This window comes from Lasioglossum baleicum, chromosome 19 (genome assembly GCF_051020765.1).
Source record: "Lasioglossum baleicum chromosome 19, iyLasBale1, whole genome shotgun sequence".
Classification (NCBI taxonomy): domain Eukaryota; kingdom Metazoa; phylum Arthropoda; class Insecta; order Hymenoptera; family Halictidae; genus Lasioglossum; species Lasioglossum baleicum.
The window spans coordinates 3,794,731-3,815,804 of NC_134947.1; the positions used below are offsets into that span (position 1 = coordinate 3,794,731).

General features: G+C 35.4%; 3 protein-coding genes across 7 annotated transcripts; 2 read left to right on the forward strand and 1 right to left on the reverse strand.

Moving 5' to 3' along the window:
* The first annotated feature begins 281 nt into the window (after window positions 1-281).
* On the forward strand, window positions 282-9,189 carry Hdac6 (histone deacetylase 6). 3 transcript variants are annotated; one of them, XM_076443635.1, is made up of 20 exons: window positions 282-670; window positions 1,090-1,257; window positions 1,867-2,289; window positions 2,378-2,475; window positions 2,537-2,710; window positions 2,787-2,979; window positions 3,760-3,819; window positions 3,936-4,025; window positions 4,089-4,195; window positions 4,302-4,445; window positions 4,538-4,644; window positions 4,996-5,165; window positions 5,354-5,694; window positions 5,796-5,991; window positions 6,441-6,570; window positions 6,671-7,204; window positions 7,616-7,782; window positions 7,871-8,158; window positions 8,249-8,366; window positions 8,401-9,189. In XM_076443635.1, the coding sequence occupies exons 1-19, from the start codon at window positions 662-664 to the stop codon at window positions 8,324-8,326; spliced, it is 3,477 nt and encodes a 1,158-aa protein (XP_076299750.1). In that variant the 5' UTR covers window positions 282-661; the 3' UTR covers window positions 8,327-8,366; window positions 8,401-9,189. The 3 variants fall into 3 exon arrangements, with proteins under 3 accessions (XP_076299750.1, XP_076299751.1, XP_076299749.1); XM_076443634.1 differs by lacking the exon at window positions 3,760-3,819 and adding an exon at window positions 3,659-3,718 and having other exon boundaries at window positions 283-670; XM_076443636.1 differs by lacking the exon at window positions 3,760-3,819.
* On the reverse strand, window positions 9,027-12,054 carry Pig-z (phosphatidylinositol glycan anchor biosynthesis class Z). The gene is made up of 4 exons (XM_076443649.1): window positions 11,527-12,054; window positions 10,943-11,343; window positions 10,177-10,715; window positions 9,027-10,091 (listed from the first exon to the last, which is right to left on the reverse strand). Exons 1-4 carry the CDS (start codon window positions 11,702-11,704, stop codon window positions 9,179-9,181), a joined length of 2,031 nt encoding a protein of 676 aa, XP_076299764.1. The 5' UTR covers window positions 11,705-12,054; the 3' UTR covers window positions 9,027-9,178.
* Window positions 12,055-13,730: 1,676 nt separating this feature from the next.
* On the forward strand, window positions 13,731-20,042 carry LOC143218444 (leucine carboxyl methyltransferase 1). Of its 3 annotated transcripts, none has more exons than XM_076443613.1 (5): window positions 13,731-13,908; window positions 15,533-15,858; window positions 17,299-17,482; window positions 17,568-17,919; window positions 18,173-20,042. In XM_076443613.1, the coding sequence occupies exons 2-5, from the start codon at window positions 15,649-15,651 to the stop codon at window positions 18,375-18,377; spliced, it is 951 nt and encodes a 316-aa protein (XP_076299728.1). In that variant the 5' UTR covers window positions 13,731-13,908; window positions 15,533-15,648; the 3' UTR covers window positions 18,378-20,042. The 3 variants fall into 3 exon arrangements, with proteins under 3 accessions (XP_076299728.1, XP_076299731.1, XP_076299729.1); XM_076443616.1 differs by having other exon boundaries at window positions 13,732-13,899; XM_076443614.1 differs by lacking the exon at window positions 13,731-13,908 and having other exon boundaries at window positions 15,488-15,858.
* Window positions 20,043-21,074: the final 1,032 nt, after the last annotated feature.

A 21,074-nucleotide genomic window follows, 5' to 3' on the forward strand; every position in this document is an offset into this window, starting at 1 on the left:
CATCATGTTTAGCCTGGAACAGCTCCTACATCATCTTTAGCATGGAACAGAACCTATTTACACCATCTTTAGCAGGAAACAGAACCCACTTTATTGTTATTAAATCTGTGTAATGGATCAGAACTAGCTAACTACTCTCATTTCCTCTCTGATATAAGATATAAGGTGCTTTCATTTCCTATTTTCTCATCTCTGCTATTTACAGCAATGGTAAATTGTCAGCCAATGAGGGCGGGAACAAGTTTTTTCCCGCTCTCTCCAGTGTCGCATTATGTCATCGAAATCGTGCGACGCCACGGAGGGCATGTTGCTCGTGATTCTATTTCTGACGGTGCGACCAGGTGCGACTGCGACGATGGCATTACTGGGCATTACTGTGATTTTAGCCGCAAGCCGCAGCAGTCTACTGCTACAGCAATAGCAATTGTCAATCTTTTGTTGCAATCAGTTGCAATGGATTAAAGAAGAAAATTGGAAGTGCAAAATGAATAAGACCACCGAGACAATTCCAATTCCTGTAACGAAGACGAAATTCTAATGGACAGGAGCTTTTACTTGTCTTTCTGAATTTGAAAGTGTACCCGACCTAGCATGATTCGTCTGTAAAAGTCGTTCGTTGTAGGGTTGAATGGAATAAAAAAATTTCGAGGTTATTCATGAAATGCCAATGGTGAGGATCTGATCTATTAAAGAGAACAAATATGAGAAGAGAATTCTTGTTTTCGTCGAACTTACGCGCGACAATAAATTATGGAGTGGAAGGGGTACCCCGATATCTATACATGGATATGTCTCGTACTCGTACCCGCACATAATGCTTGTCAACATTTCGTATTATTTCCGATGAACGACTTTCATTTAAGTGCGATGCAAAAGTTATTATCTGATCATTACATTATCCGAACACTATCGAATTAAACGAAAGAATAGAAGTTGAATTTTTCTATCAAGGGTTTGAATAAAAAGTGCGATAAAAACTTTCGAATACTCCGAAAAACAAACATTTGTTCTTCTACTGCGTGTAATCTGTACATTTGCGTATGCCGCGAAGGCAGAAGACAAATAATTACACTTCTATATCTCTTACAGTCTGATTCTGTGATTAGCGGTAATTTATTCGCTGCTGTTAAACAGTTAGCAGACAGTGAAATCCAGCTCCTAAAAGTTATAGAAAATTCAAAGAGACCTAACAAAAAAAGTAGTACAAGTACAATGTCGTCTAGGAAAGTTGCCAAAAAGTCTGGGAAAACATCTAATGTAAGTAGACATTTCGATGTTCGTCACTAACAACTAAGGAGGTGGACTCATTTTTCACCCTCAAAAGTCGAAATTCAACTTTCAATCATTGTATTATTAAATCTAAATTCAAATTCAACTCTCAGCAACCCAATCTCGAAATCGAAATTCAACTTTTAATCATTGTATTTAATTCTAAACTCAAATTCAAATTCAACTCTCAGCAACCCAATTTAAATCGAAATTCAAATTCAACTTCCAATCTACGAATAAATTAAATCTAAATTCCAATTCAACTCTCGGCAACCTAATTTGGATCGAAATTCAAATTCAACTTGCAATCTACGAATACATTAAATCTACAAAGCATAATTTGCATTATTCGGAAGCATGAAGCTGCGACTGCTACATACTGCCGAATAATACAAATTATGCCTCGGAAACGTAAAAATAGAACTTTTAAGGGTGATTACGGCTTATTGTTGTTAGATTGATCTTTTACCTAGCGCTTTTGATTACTGAAAAACCCAATCTTTGGAAAAAACCCAATCCTGAGAATGCGAGTCTACCACCGTGTACATACAATATATGATATTATTCGAGTTAATTGTTTCTCTGTCTTCTGTCTAGGTTTATCCGTCTACAGCTTTGATAGCAGCCAAAATGCAGGCAGCGCAAAGGCAAATGTTACAAGGGAAGAAGTCTAATAATATTTTTGTACGCGACGTATACCAGAAAGCTATGGACGCCTATACTTTAAAGAGAAAGGAAACGGGACTGGTATTTGATCGGTCTATGGTAGAGCACAAGTGTCTTTGGGATCCGAATTATCCAGAATGTCCTGCTAGATTAATTAGCATTTTACAAAGATGCGAAGAATTAGGCTTAATAAAAAGATGCAAACTCATCGAGCCACGGGAAGCTACGGAAAATGAGATACTTATGAAGCACAGTAAAAAAGCCCTTGATATTTTAAAGGCTACCGATGGATCTACGGATGCACATAATCTAGAGTTATTATCATCGAAATACGATGCAATTTATGTACATCCTGTACGTGAATATTTCTAGAACGAGAAATAGTTTCTTTCATGCGTTTCTTTCATTTTTCAAAATACCAATCTGTTTAACATTGTTTTAGTCTACCTACAAGTTGTCCCTGTTAGCCGCGGGTTCAACCATAAACTTACTGGAAAGTATTTGCAAAGGGGAAGTTCAAAATGGAATGGCTATTATTAGGTATATAACTGTATTTTGATATTCTTGTTGAAACAACAAAATTAATTGTTACTCTTTTTAGACCGCCTGGTCACCATGCGATGAAGTCAGAATATTGTGGATATTGCTTCTATAACAATGTTGCAGTTGCCGCTGAAAAAGCTTTAAGTAATAATTGGGCCAGTAAAATTTTAATCGTCGATTGGGATGTGCACCACGGTCAAGCGACTCAGCAAATGTTTTACAATGACCCACGGTTTGTGGTATCCCTTTTATAAATAGTTTAGATTGGTATTTTCGATTTTCGACTTCAGATATTAATTTCTTTACAGAGTTGTCTACTTCTCCATTCATCGTTACGAGAATGGCGAATTCTGGCCGAACCTTAGAGAGTCTGATTTTCACTTTGTTGGAGATGATTTAGGTCAAGGATATAATTTTAATGTACCGCTTAATAAAGTTGGTATGACTAATGCCGATTACTTGGCCATATATCAGCAAGTCTTATTACCAATGGCTTACGAAGTAAGTAGCACTTTATAGCGACACACACACACTTTCTTTTGAATACATATACTAACTAAGCTTACTTCGTTAACAAGGGAAGGGCCCGCGAGCTGATTGTCTTCGATTTTAATATGCTTCTATAGACTAAATTAACCCTTTGCATTCGAATGGTAACTTTGAGGCGCCAATAAAAATTGTCATATTATTCAAAACAGTTTTAATATCAGATAATCGGGTATAAGTTCATGCCCGATTTGAAAATAAAATTCAATGGTTCAATTTTAAAGAATACAGGTTTATTAATCGATTATACAGGGTGAACCACGAATCGTGACCAGTAGAGATTACATACTCTTTTAAAAATCAAGCAAGAACACAGTAAGTTTTGAAAAAGTATTCCACTGTTTAATTGAATAGTTCTGAGAATGTGTGTGTGTGTGTGTTATTGCGGATTATCTAATACTTTAAATGCAATAAATCAATCATTGTACAATACAATTTCTACATAAAGATATTGTTTGTCATTATATGTTATAATTATACTGGGTGGTTGTTTCTTTTGCACGGTAACGTAGCTACAGAAAAGTACATTAAAATCGAAGACGACCACCTCGGTCGGGTCCTTTGCTTGTAAGCTATTTAGAGGGACTTTTCTGTATATCGTCAAATATAAAATGCATAAATTTAATCATTGTAGTTTCAACCAGATCTCATAATAGTGTCAGCTGGTTATGATGCAGCCTTGGGCTGTCCAGAGGTAAATGAACAGAAATTATTAAATTTTTCTTTCTATCCTAGTTTAATCCAGATTTTGTCATTGTTTCGGCTGGGTTTGATTCGGCAATTGGAGACGAAAAGGTTAACACCATTTTCTTCTCTACTGTTGTGCGCTTTCTGTTTTGATGTTTGTTTAGACGTTCTCGATAGATCCCCTAACACATTTAATATTCAAATTTATTTGTTGTCGTATTTAGGGCGAGATGTTGGTGACCCCTGCATTCTATGCTCATTTAGTGTCATCCCTGATGAGTTTGGCTTCTGGAAAAGTTGCTGTTGTACTAGAGGTATAGTAGAAAGACTTTTAAATACGGTTTAAATATTGCGTCTGACGCATTGTTCTCTTATAGGGCGGTTATTGTTTAAAGTCGCTAGCTGAAAGTGCAGCATTGACTTTGCGCGCTCTATTAGGTGATCCGTGTCCTTTGATAGAAAACCTTGAATTGCCTTCGTTGAGGTAAGAATTTAATATTTATTTATATTTGCGATAAGAGCGAATAACGAGCGAATTCATTTATATATTATTATTATTATTATTATTATTATTATTATTATTATTTCAGTATACGTAATTCCATTTTAAATGCAATCTATGCGCATAAACCATACTGGAAATGTTATCAATATCAAGATACATTCAGTATTAATAACGCAACAAATAATAAGGAACAAAGTATTAATCAGCATTTACCTGTAGTTACATTTAAGTAAGAAGTTTAAAGATTTTTCATAGTAATTCTATTCTATTCTATTATTATACATTGTATGTATGCAGTTACATGCAACGTTTCTATTATAGCGGGACTGAAGAGAGACAAGATATATACGAAACTTCTGAATGTTACCCGGTTCAAAGCAAAGAAGCTCTTGAGACGTTCGATTTGAAACTAAATGCTCTTATACTACGTACGCATCTATATTAATTAATATTATCAATTATGATTCGTAACTATATTAACTAATATATCAATAATTATATCAACTAGACTGCGGATCTTTGTGTATTTAATAATTAAGGCACGTGAAAATTTCATTGAAAAAATGCTAGAATATAAAAGTCGATAGAATTTAGTAGAATTTTTATTTCTTTTTCGATCTACAAAGGCTGTTTACGGTTTCCGCTATAACAGAGTTTTCACTTTCTTAAAATTTGATTATAAAAATTGAAAATTTCATAAACATCCGCAGTCTAGTTATTATAACTGTGTAACATGTATCACCTATCGAAAAACAGATAATAATTCTTCTCTAATTTAGATACCAATTTATCTAAAGCTCCAAACAAAGTGTGCATTGTTTACGACGAAAGAATGCTGAAGCATTGCGATATAAGCGATGACACCCACCCGGAGAAACCAAATCGTATTAGCGGTATTTACAAGTGGTTTCAAGAATGTAACATTCTTGATCGATGCTATGTGCAACAGGTATGTATGTTACTAGTACTAAATCGCAGATCTTTATGTCCGTTAACCGGATGGGGCTCACGGTATCCGGTGTATCTGCGCGGTATCTTTACCCTATTCGCTATTAATCATTTTTTACTTTTATAATATCTAATAATGTACTATACATATACTAATAAATGATATCGCTGCTAATGATTTTTGAAAAGGGACGAAGCGCAACGATGGAAGAACTATTATTGGCACATTCGAAAGAGCATATCGACAGGATAAAGGGAACTGCTAGCACAAAAGCGAAAGAATTAAAGAAATTAGAGTCGTCTTTCAATTCAGTCTATTTGCATCCTGAAACTTGGATAAGTGCCAGCGTATCTACCGGATCGTTGTTACAAGTCGTTGGTAGCGTGTTGAACGGGGAGAGTCAGTCCGGCGTTGCTGTTGTAAGGCCACCGGGACATCATGCGGAAGATGACATGCCATGTGGTTTCTGCATTTTTAATAATATTGCTGTAGCAGCTAAATATGCCATAGAATGTCATCAATTAAAAAAGTACTTGTCATTTCACTGATATGTATCCTGTTAATACATACATATAATACGCATCGTGTATATTCTTTGCCAGAAAGTAAATGTTAAATTATCATTTTTAGAGTACTAATAGTGGATTGGGATGTACACCACGGCAACGGGACTCAATCTATTTTTGAGGAAGATCCAAAAGTTCTCTACATATCTGTTCATAGATACGATAACGGTAGTTTCTTCCCAAATTCGAAAAATGCTAATTACACCAGTGTCGGCTGTGGAGCAGGAAAGGGTTTTAACGTGAATATACCTTGGAACAAGGTCAGTATCGTATTTCCCATGTGCCAATCTAATTCAAACTTACACAGTGAAATTATTATAATTCTATATGTTTATTAGAGGTGTGCGACCCGAAAATGTCGGGTTTTATTGCTAGCTGAGCAGATCGCGCGCGCGCGTTCGGTTGCTTATGAACAGAGACTGCGGATTTTATGCATTTATCAGAAAAATCGGTGGATGTAATTTAAAACAGTAAAAACATTAAAACAATTTCGGAACGCCCAACATTCTTTTGTCCTCGATTTATTAAAATTGTTGAAAATGGAAAGGAAGAAGGTGAAAAAAATCAGAAAGGCACTTTTTGGTAATTTTCTTCGAAACTCGACTACTCAATCCAGCTGTGAATATATCCGACATCTTCGGGTTCTCGCATATCTCTGACGTTTACGTTTACTTATTGTATATGTGTTTGTGTCGACGATATCATATAGAAAGGAATGGGAGACGCTGAATACATAGCAGCATTTCAACAAGTGGTAATGCCAATCGCGTGTCAGTTTAATCCAGAACTAATTTTAGTTTCTGCGGGCTTCGATGCTTGCATCGGTGATCCTCTTGGAGGTATACAAACCGATTTATAAACATCAACTTAAATCATGTTTCCTATTATTCGAAAAAAAAAGATTGATTTATCCAATGATATATCATTTCTTTTTCCCAGGGTGTCTTGTAAGTCCAGAGCTGTACGGCCATTTGGTACATTGGTTATCATCGTTAGCTAACGGCCGCGTAATTCTTAGTCTCGAAGGAGGGTACAATATCAATTCAATTTCGCATGCAATGGCACTTTGTACTAAAACGTTGCTCGGAGATCCTTTACCGATGCTAGAAAGTGGTCTAATCCCATGTTCCAGCGCCATTAATTCCATAAACAATGTTTTAAAAACGCAGAAACAATATTGGTCGAATCTAATATTTAATGTTTCTCTGCCGAGAGAAAACGTGCTACCCAAAGCTAAATTGAAACAACAACAACAACAAATCAACAAAGCTGAGGACGAGCCTTGTAAACGGTCTGAATCAAAGATAGCGTTGGAGGAAATAGAAAGTGAAAAGTTGCCGCTGAAACTTTCGATCGATAAGAATTCCGTGACAGACGAGGAGATAGTCAAATTACAGAACGAGGTTGAAAACATCAAAATACAAAATTCGTCTCACGACGACATGCAGACTTTTAATATGTGTGAAGATAAAGGTAATAACGAGTTAGAAATATTGTATAGACACATACAGTACAGAGAGGATACAAAGTATTCCATAAATACACCTTCTAGAAACGAATAACTTTTTCAAAATTTCACCCTTTGGTAATTGTTTTTTGTAGATGTTAGAAGGATTCGTTTACTAGCTAATCAGGTCAGATCAAGTTGATGATCGATCGTCTATCACAAATAATGCAAAATAAATAACAGGATACCTTCGAATTAATAAAAAACTTCCAAGTAAACTAAATAAGTCATTAAATATCCGTAACTGGTGGCGCGGTAACTGGTACCTTTTTACCTTAAAGTTATTCAATTTTAAAAAGTGTACGAAAATAATTTGTACGCCCACCGTAAATATAGAAGAAGTATATGTATGTATGTATATCGTGCATCTTTTTTAGTTCTTCAATGTGAAAGGCAACGCGTCAATCATCCTGAAGAGGGATCGTTTCCTGACAAAACTCTTGATAATTCTAATCCAGGTGGCAGTAGCGAACATAACGAAGGAGCTGTTGGTCAAACTGGTGACGCTACATGTTTATGCGATTACTTATCTCAGAATATGAAAGTAAGTAGCGCGATTAATCTAATTTATAAACATTCTAAGTCGATATATTGAGAAATATAAATGCATTTATCTTTTTTTAATGTGACAGGCGTTAATTGCTGGTGACATGTTCGCTATAGTGCCCTTAAAAGACTGTCCACACTTGGACAGTGTCAGGGATGTACCAGCTTCAGGAATAGATATACAGTCGCCGTGTAGAGAATGTGGTAGCACTGCTGAAAATTGGATTTGTTTGCAATGTTACACTGTACATTGTGCACGTATTATTAATCAGCACGGTGTTTTACATGGCGAGGAGTTGGACCATCCGTTGGCTTTAAGTTTTAGCGATTTGTCAGTGTGGTGTTACAAGTGCGAAGCATACATAGACAATCCGGTAAGCTGTGATTTCAACGTTCGTTAACTGAACAAATTTCGAATTGTACAATGAATAATCGTAATTTATAATTCTGAAATGATATTTTAGCGATTATTTGCTGCCCGCAACGCTGTACATCAAAGTAAATTTAACGAGGAATTACCGTGGACATACAATGAGAATTGAAGTGCAATCAAGCTTTTGATAAATAAGTCAGCAGCAGAACTATATATATATATATATATATATATATATATATATATATATATATTGTATATATATATATGAATTTTCTAGCATTTATAAATATTACAAAATAGAAATATTCACAGTTTCTCTATTTGTTATTTACTTATTTTACGTTCGAACTAGCTTACGTTTCGTCGACTTTTAATTATAGTATCATTTGTGTTTAGGAATTCATTGAGAGCCGAGCGCGGTAATAGGATTGGTTCGTAAAATCATTAAAGTAAGAACAGTTCTGTACTAATATCTTCCGCTTCTCTACAAGTAAATAACAAATAGTAAATGTGTAATCTTTAATTTTCAAGTAGTCAAACTATTTGTAATTTGTAGTTATTAAGCTTCCTAAGAGTTCTATTTGCTAACAGCGTATTTTATATTCTATTTTAAAGTAAAATAGAACATTGCGATAACATTATATTCTATTTTTCTATGTAGGATAACGCGATCGTTAGGCCAATGATAATCAAATTGTAGATCGAAAGACAGTAAATCGTTTTAATTTGACGCAGTTGTATGCGGTCCCTTGATAAATTGAAACTATTAATATATAACATATAATATTGTACATAGGCTAGCTTTTTCCGTTAGAAAATTCATTTTTTTTATTTACAGATTTTACAGATTAGTGATCTCAGCACAAGCTCATCATTTATAAGAGTATTTATTTTAAGGATAGAAATATTCTACTACCTTCTCCGCTTTACACTCTGTGTAGTTGTAACGAATAATTTTGTAGCGAATATACACACCTATATGAAAATTAATTTCATTTTATATAAATGAATAAACAAATTAAAAATGTATACTTTTTTCTTTATTATGCATTACATATTCTATTCGTACTAAAATTAATTGCAACTGTTGAAACGCATTAAATATGTTATTCATAATTTCACTAAACGTCTCGGTCGAAACTGTCTTTTTTATATTTGTTAAATGTATAATAAGATTAGAAATTCTTGAGAGTGGTAATTTCTCGACTGTAACATGCGGTTGAAATGTTTTTACGACATGATAACTGAACAGGTTCGTGTTATTTTGAATAGAAATGAATTCTTCCATGTCGGTGGCAGGAAGAGCATAATATAATCTATAAGGTATCCTCTTTGCAACATATTTCTGTTCGCAATCACGGATCTTCAAGGCAATAATATTACACACATCGTTTATAGACTTTGATCCTTGTTCGTAAAGATGAAAATCTTTGACTAGTTTGTACTTATGATTTCCGCTACCAGATACATAAGTTCTTTTAGTGTTTCTCAAATGTAAAAGCGCAGTTGGTAAAGAATAAGTGTGCGATGTAAATAGATGTATATGAGTCAGCTCCGGTTTGGCTTTTAATTCGTTAGCTAAATGAGACGTAAGCGGTAGAACACCGCCTTGATGAGCAAACCCATAAAAGAATGCTAACGCAATATTACCCGTAAACCAACACAGTTGCAATTTCGTGAGTTTTTTTTCCATCGGGAAGTTACTGTTCTGTGCATCGTTTTTAGCAACTCTTGCGACAGTATCAACGCCCGAGATTTCATTCAAATCTGGTGCGTACAAGAAAACCAGAGGTAGCACCGTTGGTATTATAAATCGAGGTTCTTGATGCGGGAAAATAGACAGCATTACGATAGGCACGATAAAAGATGCAGTCATCAAACCGACAACGCTTTGTATGCGTGGTAAATCCAACCAGCGAGCTTTCAAGCCACTGTAAGTAATTTTCGTTAATAATTTCACATATTAACTTAAATTCAAGGTAATATAGGTAATATTGATAATAATCGTTCGTTCACCTGCGTAACATTTTCCCAAATGTAAAGAGACCGATCACTCCGAGAACATTGAACAAAAGAGGAACGTTCACTACAAAATGCACGTAATACGGATGCAATCCATGATTTTGCAGGTTTTTACTATTCGCGTTATACTTGAAGAAATTGAGTGGCGTAACTACAAAGTTGCTCATACTAATACTAAGTCTGCCTATCTCCGCCATAGTTAAGTAACCGAAATAAAAGCTGTCGACTAGAATAAAGAAGATAGCCACAGGTACTCCGCAAGCTACAAAACTGAATATTCGAATGTGGAAATCTCCGAAACCTATGCTCCTCGATCCTAGACCTCTTTGCAACCAGAAAAATATAGGAGCAAAGGCAAACGCGATGAACGTTGGTCTATTAAATATACCGACTACCGTGATCGTTGCGATTTTAAAGCATTGATTCAAAGAATGCGGGGGTAGCGAAGCTTTGAGCTTATAATATTTGACTCTCTCCACTCCAGTTTGCGCTTTGCTATATTTCTCTGAAAGATAGTCGCTTTGAACAACTACCTGAAATGATAAATACACACAGTTTGTATTACGTTTCTTTCTTGTAACTGAGAAAGGAAGGCGTGTAGCTTTGTCTGGTTCAATTTTCAGTGAACAGGGTACTTAGATAATTAGATGTATTCTAACTATTATAAATTAGAATAACTAATGGTTTATCTCTATACCTGTAAAACTCTAGATATGTAGCAGCTATATTTGATTACATATTTAAAGCAGAATGTTTGTACCTTTTCCGAATATACCATACAGTATGATGCATAGTACAGTAACAAAGCTGTCAATACCAACTCAACGGTGTTGGATAATGTCCGAGTCGCGTAAACAAGCATAACATAGGAACTGGCATAAGCGATCAGTCTTATTTTATAATTTTGTCCGTACATGTAGCATATCTTATATAGACAATAATCTGATATAAAGGATAAGCTGCACATCAATAGACGTGGAAGTAATAGAAGAAAGTACGGCGTCTTTAATGACACGCCCAAGTAGAAAATTGTGTATTGTGAAACTCTTGTTAAGATCGAATACGGTATGCCAACAGTGATTTGCGGTATTAAAGCAGTTCTTATGGGAAATGTGGAATTGAATTCCCATGGTTTGTGAACATCGATATCAAAATAATCCCCTGAAAGATTTAAATAGTTCTATGTCATCGTACATCGACTTTGTTATAACAATAATGAGATTTTATCAGGCCAGACTGGTGTATAATTTCAATTATATCGTTTTTATAAAATGTACATACTTCAAAGGTATATGATAGAGATTATAATAATTTTTATGAATAGTTTATAATAGAACAACTCACCGGATACAACTTCGATGGATTGAAAATATTCGTCAGGATGGATGTATCCCGTTTGCGGAATTAATGTCAAAACAATTCGTAAAATAGCCAGGAACCAGTACGGGCCGATCTTCCTTCTTATTGGAACAGCAGGCTTATACTCGTCTATCGACCTGCGATATTCATTTTTCGAGCTCATTTTCACGCGCGAGTAATCTGAATAAACAATAAGGCTTTCTACCCCCTTCGATCTTATGTCAAATCTGCTGCTGCGTTTAAGTTAGGTTACTAAAACTGACAGAGGAATGTTCGCAATGTTCGCGCATATACATAATTTGACCTTTTATCCGTTTTCAACCGAACAGTGTGTTCAACCATATATTGTGGTTGTTTCATTATAATATTTCATCTCACGTAAAATATAATACAGATTAACTATACTTTTGCTGGCATCGATAACAAATCCAAACAAATCCTCTAAACTGGTGCGCGGCGCGCGGGAGTAAACAGGAGTATAAACCACGGTGCATTATACAGGTGTGCCGACTTCCCTCAAAAAACTGAGGCAGATGAGTCGTAATTCTCTGGCCGCCGCCAGACGGCGCATGGTCCCAGGTACTGTACATGTGCGAATGAGATTGTGTGTGTATTCAGACGTTGAACATACGCTGAATACACACAATCACACTCATTCGCACACGTACGGTACCTGGAACCATGCGCCGTCTGGCGGCGGCCAGAGAATTACGACTCATCTGCCTTCAAATTTCAGCATTACAGAGATGCTAAGTCGGCACACCTGTATAATGCATCGTGGTATAAACCTATATACAGGGTGTCCCAAAACTCGTGAAAATCCCGAAAGGGGGTGGTTCCTGAGACCATTCTAAGAGACATTTTCCTTTGCACCAAAGTCAACTGCGACTTTGTTTAGGAGTTATTAACGAAAAACACGGACCAATCAGAGCGCTCCCTGGCCCGGCGCGCCAAGCCGCGCCGGCAAGCGAGTGTCGCGGTACGCCGTGACATCGCATCACGACGGCGCGGCGGCCCAGGGCGCGCTCTGATTGGTCCGTGTTTTTCGTTAATAACTCCTAAACAAAGCCGCAGTTGACATTGGTGCAAAGGAAAATGTCTCTTAGAATGGTCTCAGGAACCACCCCCTTTCGGGATTTTCACGAATTTTGGGACACCCTGTATAATATATATATATATAGTTATGGTCTAAGATACTTATAGACCCGGCTTCAGGTGAATGCAGGTAGGTTCAAAATTGCGTTTTGGTTTTATCTACAATTCTAATCTTTCAAAATTAACTTCAAATTAAAATCTATCAAATCTATATTACGTCTATCTTAGGACGTAACACTATAATATATTTGGGTGTGCGTCAGTGTGCGTTAGGCTACCCAACCACCACTCAGCCCAACCAATGCTTCGATTGAGCTGGATTGAGCCCAACTTTTCTCGCGCATGCGCGGCGATTTCGGCCTCAGTAACGTACACTTCTCGATAAAATGCATGGGGTTCCTTGAGCACCCAGCACAATTTTAAAAAATTGGTATGATTCAGTATGATTTGATGGATTTGATTCTGAAAAATGAATGTATAACATGTGTATTTGTGTATATTTTGTAACTCGTAGGACACGTCCCCGAGTCTTTTTGTCCGGAACTGGTACATTCCCGCCAATATCACTACCCCACTACCTTTTCGCAGGTGCGCATGCGCGAGAAAACTTGGCCAATACCAGCCAATACCTGCTCATCAACTCGCTCATTGAGTGCATACGCGAAAAACCACTGATATATATATCAGTGCGAAAAACGAAAAACCCGTGCAATATCCACAATATCCCAGCTACGGCCAGCTACGGCTGCGAACCAATCAGATCGGCGAGGAACTTTTTCTATCTTCTAGGACGTCTCGTTGAGTCGCCCAAATTGCGCGATGTCACGGAGGGAATACTGTATATATAGTTATATATACTCTATCCAAGGAGAGAACAGTACCGTGTGAAGACCAGTTTTCGTTCGTCGCTGCGCATCTTCGCCCTAATTGGTTCAAGAAAGTGGGGAGTGAGAGATGATAGGCTCGCTGCGCCCCACCATCTTCCAAGCTGCGCGCAACGGTACTGTTCTTTCGTTGGATATACATATATACATATATATACATATATATGTATATAGTTCTATATACGTTACGAAATGCCCCCACTAGCAGAAAACCCGCGCAGCGACACAAGTGGACACAAGACACAAGTCTGTGCGCCGTGGTGCGCCGCAGTGCGCCGCAAGTGGACGTGGACGTGAATGTAATATGTATATGTGTTCTGTGTACTGCTGTATACCACTGATATATATATCAGTGCTGTATACGTAACGCATGCACAAGGTATTGAAGGTATACCAGTATCAGTATCAATCAGTATAGCCAGCAGCGTTGCCATATTGAGCGCCGTTTCGAGCTCCCGTATTCCCCTACATACTCCTTCCACTATTCCATTCCAGCATTCTAGCCGTAGACTGGTCGCGCGGAGTGGGGCGAATGGGAGCCACGTTGCGCGTGCGCGATTGGGACACGATGATGAAACGATGAAATGACAAATATAATTGACATATCGCAAGTTTTAGGTTATTGCCGCGTATCGTACCTATCATGTACTTATACTTAATGAAATGAATCGTTCCACATAGAGATTATAAACATTGTTTATTATAAATAAAATGAATTTCAGTCGTGCACTGAAGTATGAATGGCTTATTACAAGGTATATTGAACAAAATGTTGAAATCTGTAGTATTGAGTTACATCACAGTAGAATCATAAATGTCATAAAATTAAATCATAATATATTTTAACACTTTTAAGGAATGGACATAGCAAGTTTTGAAACTACCTTTTTCAATGCATATATTAAAAAGTTTGGTATTGGGAAGATGAAACTAGTTAAGTCTTTCCACATCTGCATTTGAATGCGGCAGTGACAGGCATATAAATGCGAGTTTCGCTACTTCATCGTACAATAAATTACCTAATGTATCTTTTAATTCGCTAACGGCGCACCAAAATTCAAGGACATTTAATTTTTTCAGCTATTCTCTTTCATCTCCGGAAGGGTGTGTGGCTAATAAAACCCATTGGCGAATCACTTTTGCTGCTATGACTTTGGACGGAAATTGTTTTACAATAATTTCTATTTGACCTATGTGTTTACTACAATCTAAAGCTACCTCTGGAGTTAAAAAATTTAAAGCCTCTACAAACTGATTATTACATGGAAGTCTTTTTATCGACTCAACATACGCAGTTTGAAAAAACTTCTGTATAACTTTGTAAAATTCTACGATTTCATTATTTATCTCTGGCTTACTTTCTCTTAACTCTTGTATTGACTTGGTCGCTTCTGGCCCAATAAAAATACTTTGTAATGGTAATAATGTGTTTGTATCATTCACATTTAATGTTCCAAATTTGTCTTTCTCCAAAAATTCTGTTTTAATGAAATGGGTTCCTATGAATCCTATAAATTTTTTACAATCTTCAGCAAGTTGATGTACTAAAATATCGTGCGATTGAAATAAGCGATTGTATTGATTAAAATGTGTTAAAATGTACTACAAAAATTGTAAGTAGGGTTTCGAAAAATCATGTGTCATATGAGAATATATACTGAAATTCATTTTATTTATAATAAACAATGTTTATAATCTCTATGTGGAACGATTCATTTCATTAAGTATAAGTACATGATAGGTACGATACGCGGCAATAACCTAAAACTTGCGATATGTCAATTATGTATGTCATTTCATCGTTTCATCGTCGTGTCCCCATTGGTCCCCATCGCGCACGCGCAACGTGGCTCCCATTCGCCCCACTCAAGATCCCCATCGCGCATGTGCAACGTGTCTCCCATTCGCCCCACTCAGTCCCCGTCATCAGAGAGGGGGTACATCATTTCAGCGTGACTCCCCTCATATGGCATCACTGATATGACTGATAGCCAGTATGGTCGTTTATGTAGGTTTCCTTCCGTGAGTAGCAAGGTAGAGTGAGGTAGAGCGCGCGGTGTTCTCGGTTGAAGAATATAAAACGCAAAATAATGATTTGTCATAAGTGAGGTGAACCGAATACGGTGTAATGATCAAAGATATGGCTGATCATGAGGCCATACAGGCCACAAACGACGATGCGAGTGAGTGTAAAAGATACGCGGTGCAACTTGGTTACTGGTCTGATCCATTCATCAACTTTTTCGTGAAACAAGCCGGACGAAAAGCGCCCGAAATCAATCGCGGTTATTACGCGAGAGTGAAAGGGATCGAAGTGTTTGTCGACAAATTTCTCAAGGTACGTGCGTACGGTAGATTCTATTTATTTACGCGGTAATCTCGTTCGTTCTGCGAATCGAGATTCGCATAACCTAGAAACATATAAAACAATCCGGGATACAGCTGATTCGAGTAACGAAGGATGTGTGCGGTGCCGGAAACCTTGACCTGACCGAGGCCCTGTCCTAATTTCCGAGGTCCCCCTCTTTTATCGCGAAACAACAATACAGGTTGATCTCGTACGCTGTCGAACTTTCTTTTTTTTTTTTTATTAAAACAACACGAATATGTATATGTATATATATATATATTTAGGAAATTGTAATGTGCTAATATTCTTGGAATTTATTTAACGAACGTCGTCGTAGAACGATAGTTACCCGTTAATTAGCTGTTATGAGAATATATGATAATAAGAAAAATGAAATATTAAATAGAATAGCAAGTATATTGTTGAAATCGTTTAATGAAACAAACGGATATAAGTAGTAAGCAGTGTATACACATATCAGTTACATGTATTACAATTGATTAATGACTAAATAATAAATTCATTGTCCAAAAATGGAAAAAAAATATATTCTGTTATGTTACGCTGTTCATTCAGTGATTATATTAATGTTAATATATATTTAGACGCGGATTTATATAGGTTGATAGGTTGAAAATAATATTAGATGATTGATTGCAAAAATTCGTATTCTATTTGAAAATAAAATGCGAGCGATTATATTTAAAAATAACCGTTCCATTGATCAATTATATTTTAGTCACCACTATTTTCTACAATTGTCTCCAAGCATTTTACAACCCGACTTCCTTTTTCGTAGAAGTTACATGTTTACCTTGGTAAATTGGGTACAAACTTTTGCGATCATCTAAGATATGATAGAATTTTTTAATTCTTCCAATGTTTTTACCGTTTTAAATTACACCATTACATCATTTTTGTTCTAAATCCATAAAATCTGCTGTCTATTTTATAATACATCTATACTATAAACTGTAAATATAAAACAAAGACTGAACTATTTTTGAGTAAACTATATTAGAGTAATTAATAGACTGCAGATCTTTATGCAAAATAAAAACTGTCTGCATCAATTGCAAGAAATAGAAAAACTACATTGAATGTTATTTTTTCCCTTAATGTTTTTAGTAAAGGAGAAATCATATATTGACATGTTTAATTTTTCAAATTTTCCAACAATTTTCGCATTTCATCTACTCAATTTTTCTACATATAAATGCATAAAAAAATCCGCAGTCTAATTATATTATTATATTCCGGAGACCCCTATAAGACCCCATGCGAGCAATTTTGCACAAATCGAGGTGCGCAAGTAACTAAAATTCGGTTTTTGATTTTATCTTAAAATACCGAAATGACTTTCTTGCCAACCCAATACATGATATGATTTATAGAGATAATTAATTCATTTGATTGGTACACACACAGTTGTCTGGTGAGAAAAGCCAAATCATAAACTTGGGTGCTGGTTTCGATACGCTTTATTGGAGACTTAAAGAAACAGGAAAATGTCCGTCGAATTTTATAGAGCTTGATTTTCCAAGCATCACTGCTAGGAAATGCTATCACATCAAGAAGCACAAACAGTTGATAGATATGTTGAATACAGAAGGTTACGTTTCTCCTCTAAAATGTTGTATTCTGATTTTCGTAAACGATCAACTATTATTATTAATTAAATACATTTCTTCTTGCAGATGGAGAAATTAGGTTTTCAACAACAGATCTACACGCCGCTAATTATCACGTGATGGGAACTGATCTGCGGCACATATCTCATTTTACTAATAAATTAACACAAGCAGAAGTTAATTTTAATTTACCGACATTGTTCCTTACAGAATGTGTTTTAGTGTACGTAGACCCAAGTGCAGCTGCTGCGCTATTACAATGGCTCGCGAGCAAATTTCCAAATAGTATTTTTGTTAATTACGAACAAGTGAACATGAAAGATAAATTCGGGCAAGTTATGTTGTCTAATTTACGTAGTCGTGGATGTCTGCTAGCAGGTGTGGAAGACTGCGAGTCATTGGAAACTCAACAAAAACGGTATACATTTCTATTTGTTGTACTGAAGATTCAGGGTGAGTCTCGTAACGCGTGACGATCTCAAATAACTCGAAAGTTATTTGTCATACGAACAAATATTTCATTTTGTCTTATAATTATACTGGGTGCTTCCTATTCTTTTGCACAGTAGTGCAAAGTGTATTTGACATGTTCTCGTTACGATGGTCTCGCCTTGTATATTAATCTACAATATACTTTACTCGAAGAGTGACGTGCAATGATCGTTTTTCAGATTCACGCTAAATAATTGGGAAGGCTCTAATGCGTGGACCATGGTAGAGGTCTACGATTCGCTGCCTCAATCCGAGCGTAGTCGAATCGAGCATATAGAAATGTTGGATGAACGAGAACTTTTGACTCAGTTGTTACAACATTACTGTATTTCGATTGCTTGGAATGGACAAACACTTAAAAATTTGTCTATAGCACAGGGTTAGCTTCCCTAACTCTTTACAAGTTACTCCAGGTAGTAATACTGCATCATTAAAGAAAAAAGAAAACTCTATAAGCTTGTAACTATGTGTGGCAACTAGTGATGCAAAGCCATTATCTGTTCATGGGGCGAATAAGTTAAAAATTTGTCGAATTCAACGTCGAATTCTTCTTCTCTTCGAAAACACAAAATTTCACCAACTACTTTGTGAATGAACATCTATACAAAAAAGTTTATATGTATTTGGAACGACTTTGCGTGCATTTTCCTTTTTGTGCGAAACGAACATATAGGTTTCTACATCTGTTAGAATACACAACACTTTCAAAGATATTCAATCATTGTGAGTACAGTCTTATGGAAAAGATGCGTTTGGCATTCGAGTATCTAAAATCTGGAAAATTTGAAAGTTACAATTTGTATTTCTATTGTGATCATAATTGTGTGTGTGTGTGTGTGTGTGTGCGTGTGTTATAAATGTTATAATGCTTATACTGTGAAAATAATATTGATGGAGTTTAAAGTTTATTCGCGTATCTTTGCAATTTGCTAGATATAAAAAAGAAAAGATTAGATATTTTTCAGTTGTGTGCAACGTTCGATTAAGTTTCAGAAATTCTATTTATTTTCTGTAAAGTAAATCTAAAAACAGTCTACGAGTCTACGATATAGACATCAATCCGAGGTATACTGATTAGAAAAAATTATATTACAAACATCTGTGTGGATGCGTTATTTTTTTTTATATGGAACTTACTACTTTGTACTTGAAAATTCTTATCTTGATAGAATTTACTGTCTTATAATAACGTTTTTAAATATGCTTTCAGTATATTCGTATATTTCTTACTACATACATCGTTATAAGTGAACAAATTGAGTACTACAGATTTAGTAATGAATTGCATTTGTAGTTTTTCCTGTGCGCGATCATATAAAATATTGCTAACAATAAGATGCAACGAAAACGAGATGTCACGGAAATGCAAAATCAGTATTTCAACGTTTTAGCTAGTTTTTCGGTTTGATCGATTTTATGCACAGAAAGGATTAATTGAAATACAGCTGATGTTCTTACTTGTATGTACTGCAATTTCTGCTACCGATAGAGAGTGATGAAATAATTCAATTATTTCTGTGAATTAGGGAAGAATAAAATGTATATACAGTATACAGGAAATTGTATTTTCACCATTGTCACTACATAAGTATATAAGTAAGTAAGTCTGTAATAACGTAGATGGATCGTAAAACGATAACGAACAGATTCTCTCAGAAGCGAGTTGTTGGCAGGTTAACGAGATTATACTTGTATACGTATTACATATATATATATATATATATATATTAATTTCTTTCCAAAGGACTATATATACATATATAAATCGACTCATTAAATTGCCTACAGCTTGATCGCTGAATTGATAAAAAAATTAATTTTCTTAAAAAAGGAACATCAGGGTTAAGGTATACACAAACTAAGAATATATTTACAATATTTATGTAGTATGAGAATTTTCACAGAACTTCCGTTTATTAGTAAACATAACACAACTAATTCTTACTTGCCTCATCTTTTAATGTATTAAAGTTTAAAGTATTAACACTCTGAAAGAGAGAAAGAGAGAGAGAGAGAGAGAGAGAGAGAGAGAGAGAGAGAGAGAGATATTACAACTGTATTTTTCTCATTATTCGCGATCACATTATATTCGCCAATATTCCCTCGTAATGGCTTATTAGACCATAAGATGTAACATTACATATATAGAGAAAAAGCATATAAATGATAAATACAATATATTTAAAAGAAAAAAAGAATTGTGAATTCGTATTATTGAAACTTGTATGTTTTTGAACATAGGATTGCATACCTGGAGTAACAAGCACTAAAAAAAAAAAAAATAAACAAATAATCCAATGTTCTATTTTTCTGGAAAGTTACCACGGTTATTAATCTATCTATCAGCGACAGTATTTAAATCCGATTCTTCCCAATTTCGTGTTTCGAACATTCGATAACAAAAATTATACTTTGTCAGAATAGTTTTCATACAATCTCACTTTATTTACTTGAAACAATTTCAAGTTTGAGAATCAAATTGTTCGTGTAGTTTTCTTTTTTTTTTTGTATTAAAAATTGGAACAAAACACTGCCAAAATACATCACTCAAAAGGATAGTTTGTTTTTAGAAAATTGAAAGTTCTCAATCGAATCGGAGGTGTCAATATTATTAGTGTTCTTGTTGTTTGTTCATTTTCATATTCAAATAAATACATCGAATCTATTTTCGAATTTTTCGTTTATTCGTAGAGTTGAAATAATAGTTTGAATCTCAAACTTAAGAAGTACTTTTACCAATTTAAGAAACGCGAATTTCACAATTCTATGTTTTTGCATGTAATTTATTCTACATTCTACACTTAATGTTATTACTGTCTTTTATGGATGCTGTAAAAGTTCAATGATACAATGGCTATACAAGTATTCTGTGTGCTTCCATGTTATAGACGGATGTGAAACGATCAGAAAGTATGTCCTTGCTTTGCGTAACGTTGTGATATTGTTAAATTATGGCATTTGTACAGTGACTCCCCCCCCCCCCCCCCATTAATATTCGAACGCTCTCAAGAACACGAGAACTTTTTTAATATTGGACTGTACGATGTGAACTTTCTTCGGAAGTTAGAGAAAAAGTTCAAA

Excerpts from the sequence above, each read along its gene's own strand:
- Hdac6 (XM_076443635.1), top strand. Across the intron at positions 1,258-1,866 it reads AGTCTGGGAAAACATCTAAT|GTTTATCCGTCTACAGCTTT; the intron begins GTAAGTAGACAT and ends TCTTCTGTCTAG. Across the intron at positions 2,711-2,786 it reads ATGTTTTACAATGACCCACG|AGTTGTCTACTTCTCCATTC; the intron begins GTTTGTGGTATC and ends ATTTCTTTACAG.
- LOC143218444 (XM_076443613.1), top strand. The coding sequence starts at position 15,649 with ATGATCAAAGATATGGCTGATCATGAGGCCATACAGGCCACAAACGAC. Across the intron at positions 15,859-17,298 it reads TTGTCGACAAATTTCTCAAG|TTGTCTGGTGAGAAAAGCCA; the intron begins GTACGTGCGTAC and ends GTACACACACAG. Across the intron at positions 17,483-17,567 it reads AGATATGTTGAATACAGAAG|ATGGAGAAATTAGGTTTTCA; the intron begins GTTACGTTTCTC and ends TTCTTCTTGCAG.
- Pig-z (XM_076443649.1), bottom strand. The coding sequence starts at position 11,704 with ATGAGCTCGAAAAATGAATATCGCAGGTCGATAGACGAGTATAAGCCT. Across the intron at positions 11,344-11,526 it reads ATCCATCGAAGTTGTATCCG|GGGATTATTTTGATATCGAT; the intron begins GTGAGTTGTTCT and ends TAAATCTTTCAG. Across the intron at positions 10,092-10,176 it reads TTTGGGAAAATGTTACGCAG|TGGCTTGAAAGCTCGCTGGT; the intron begins GTGAACGAACGA and ends AATTACTTACAG.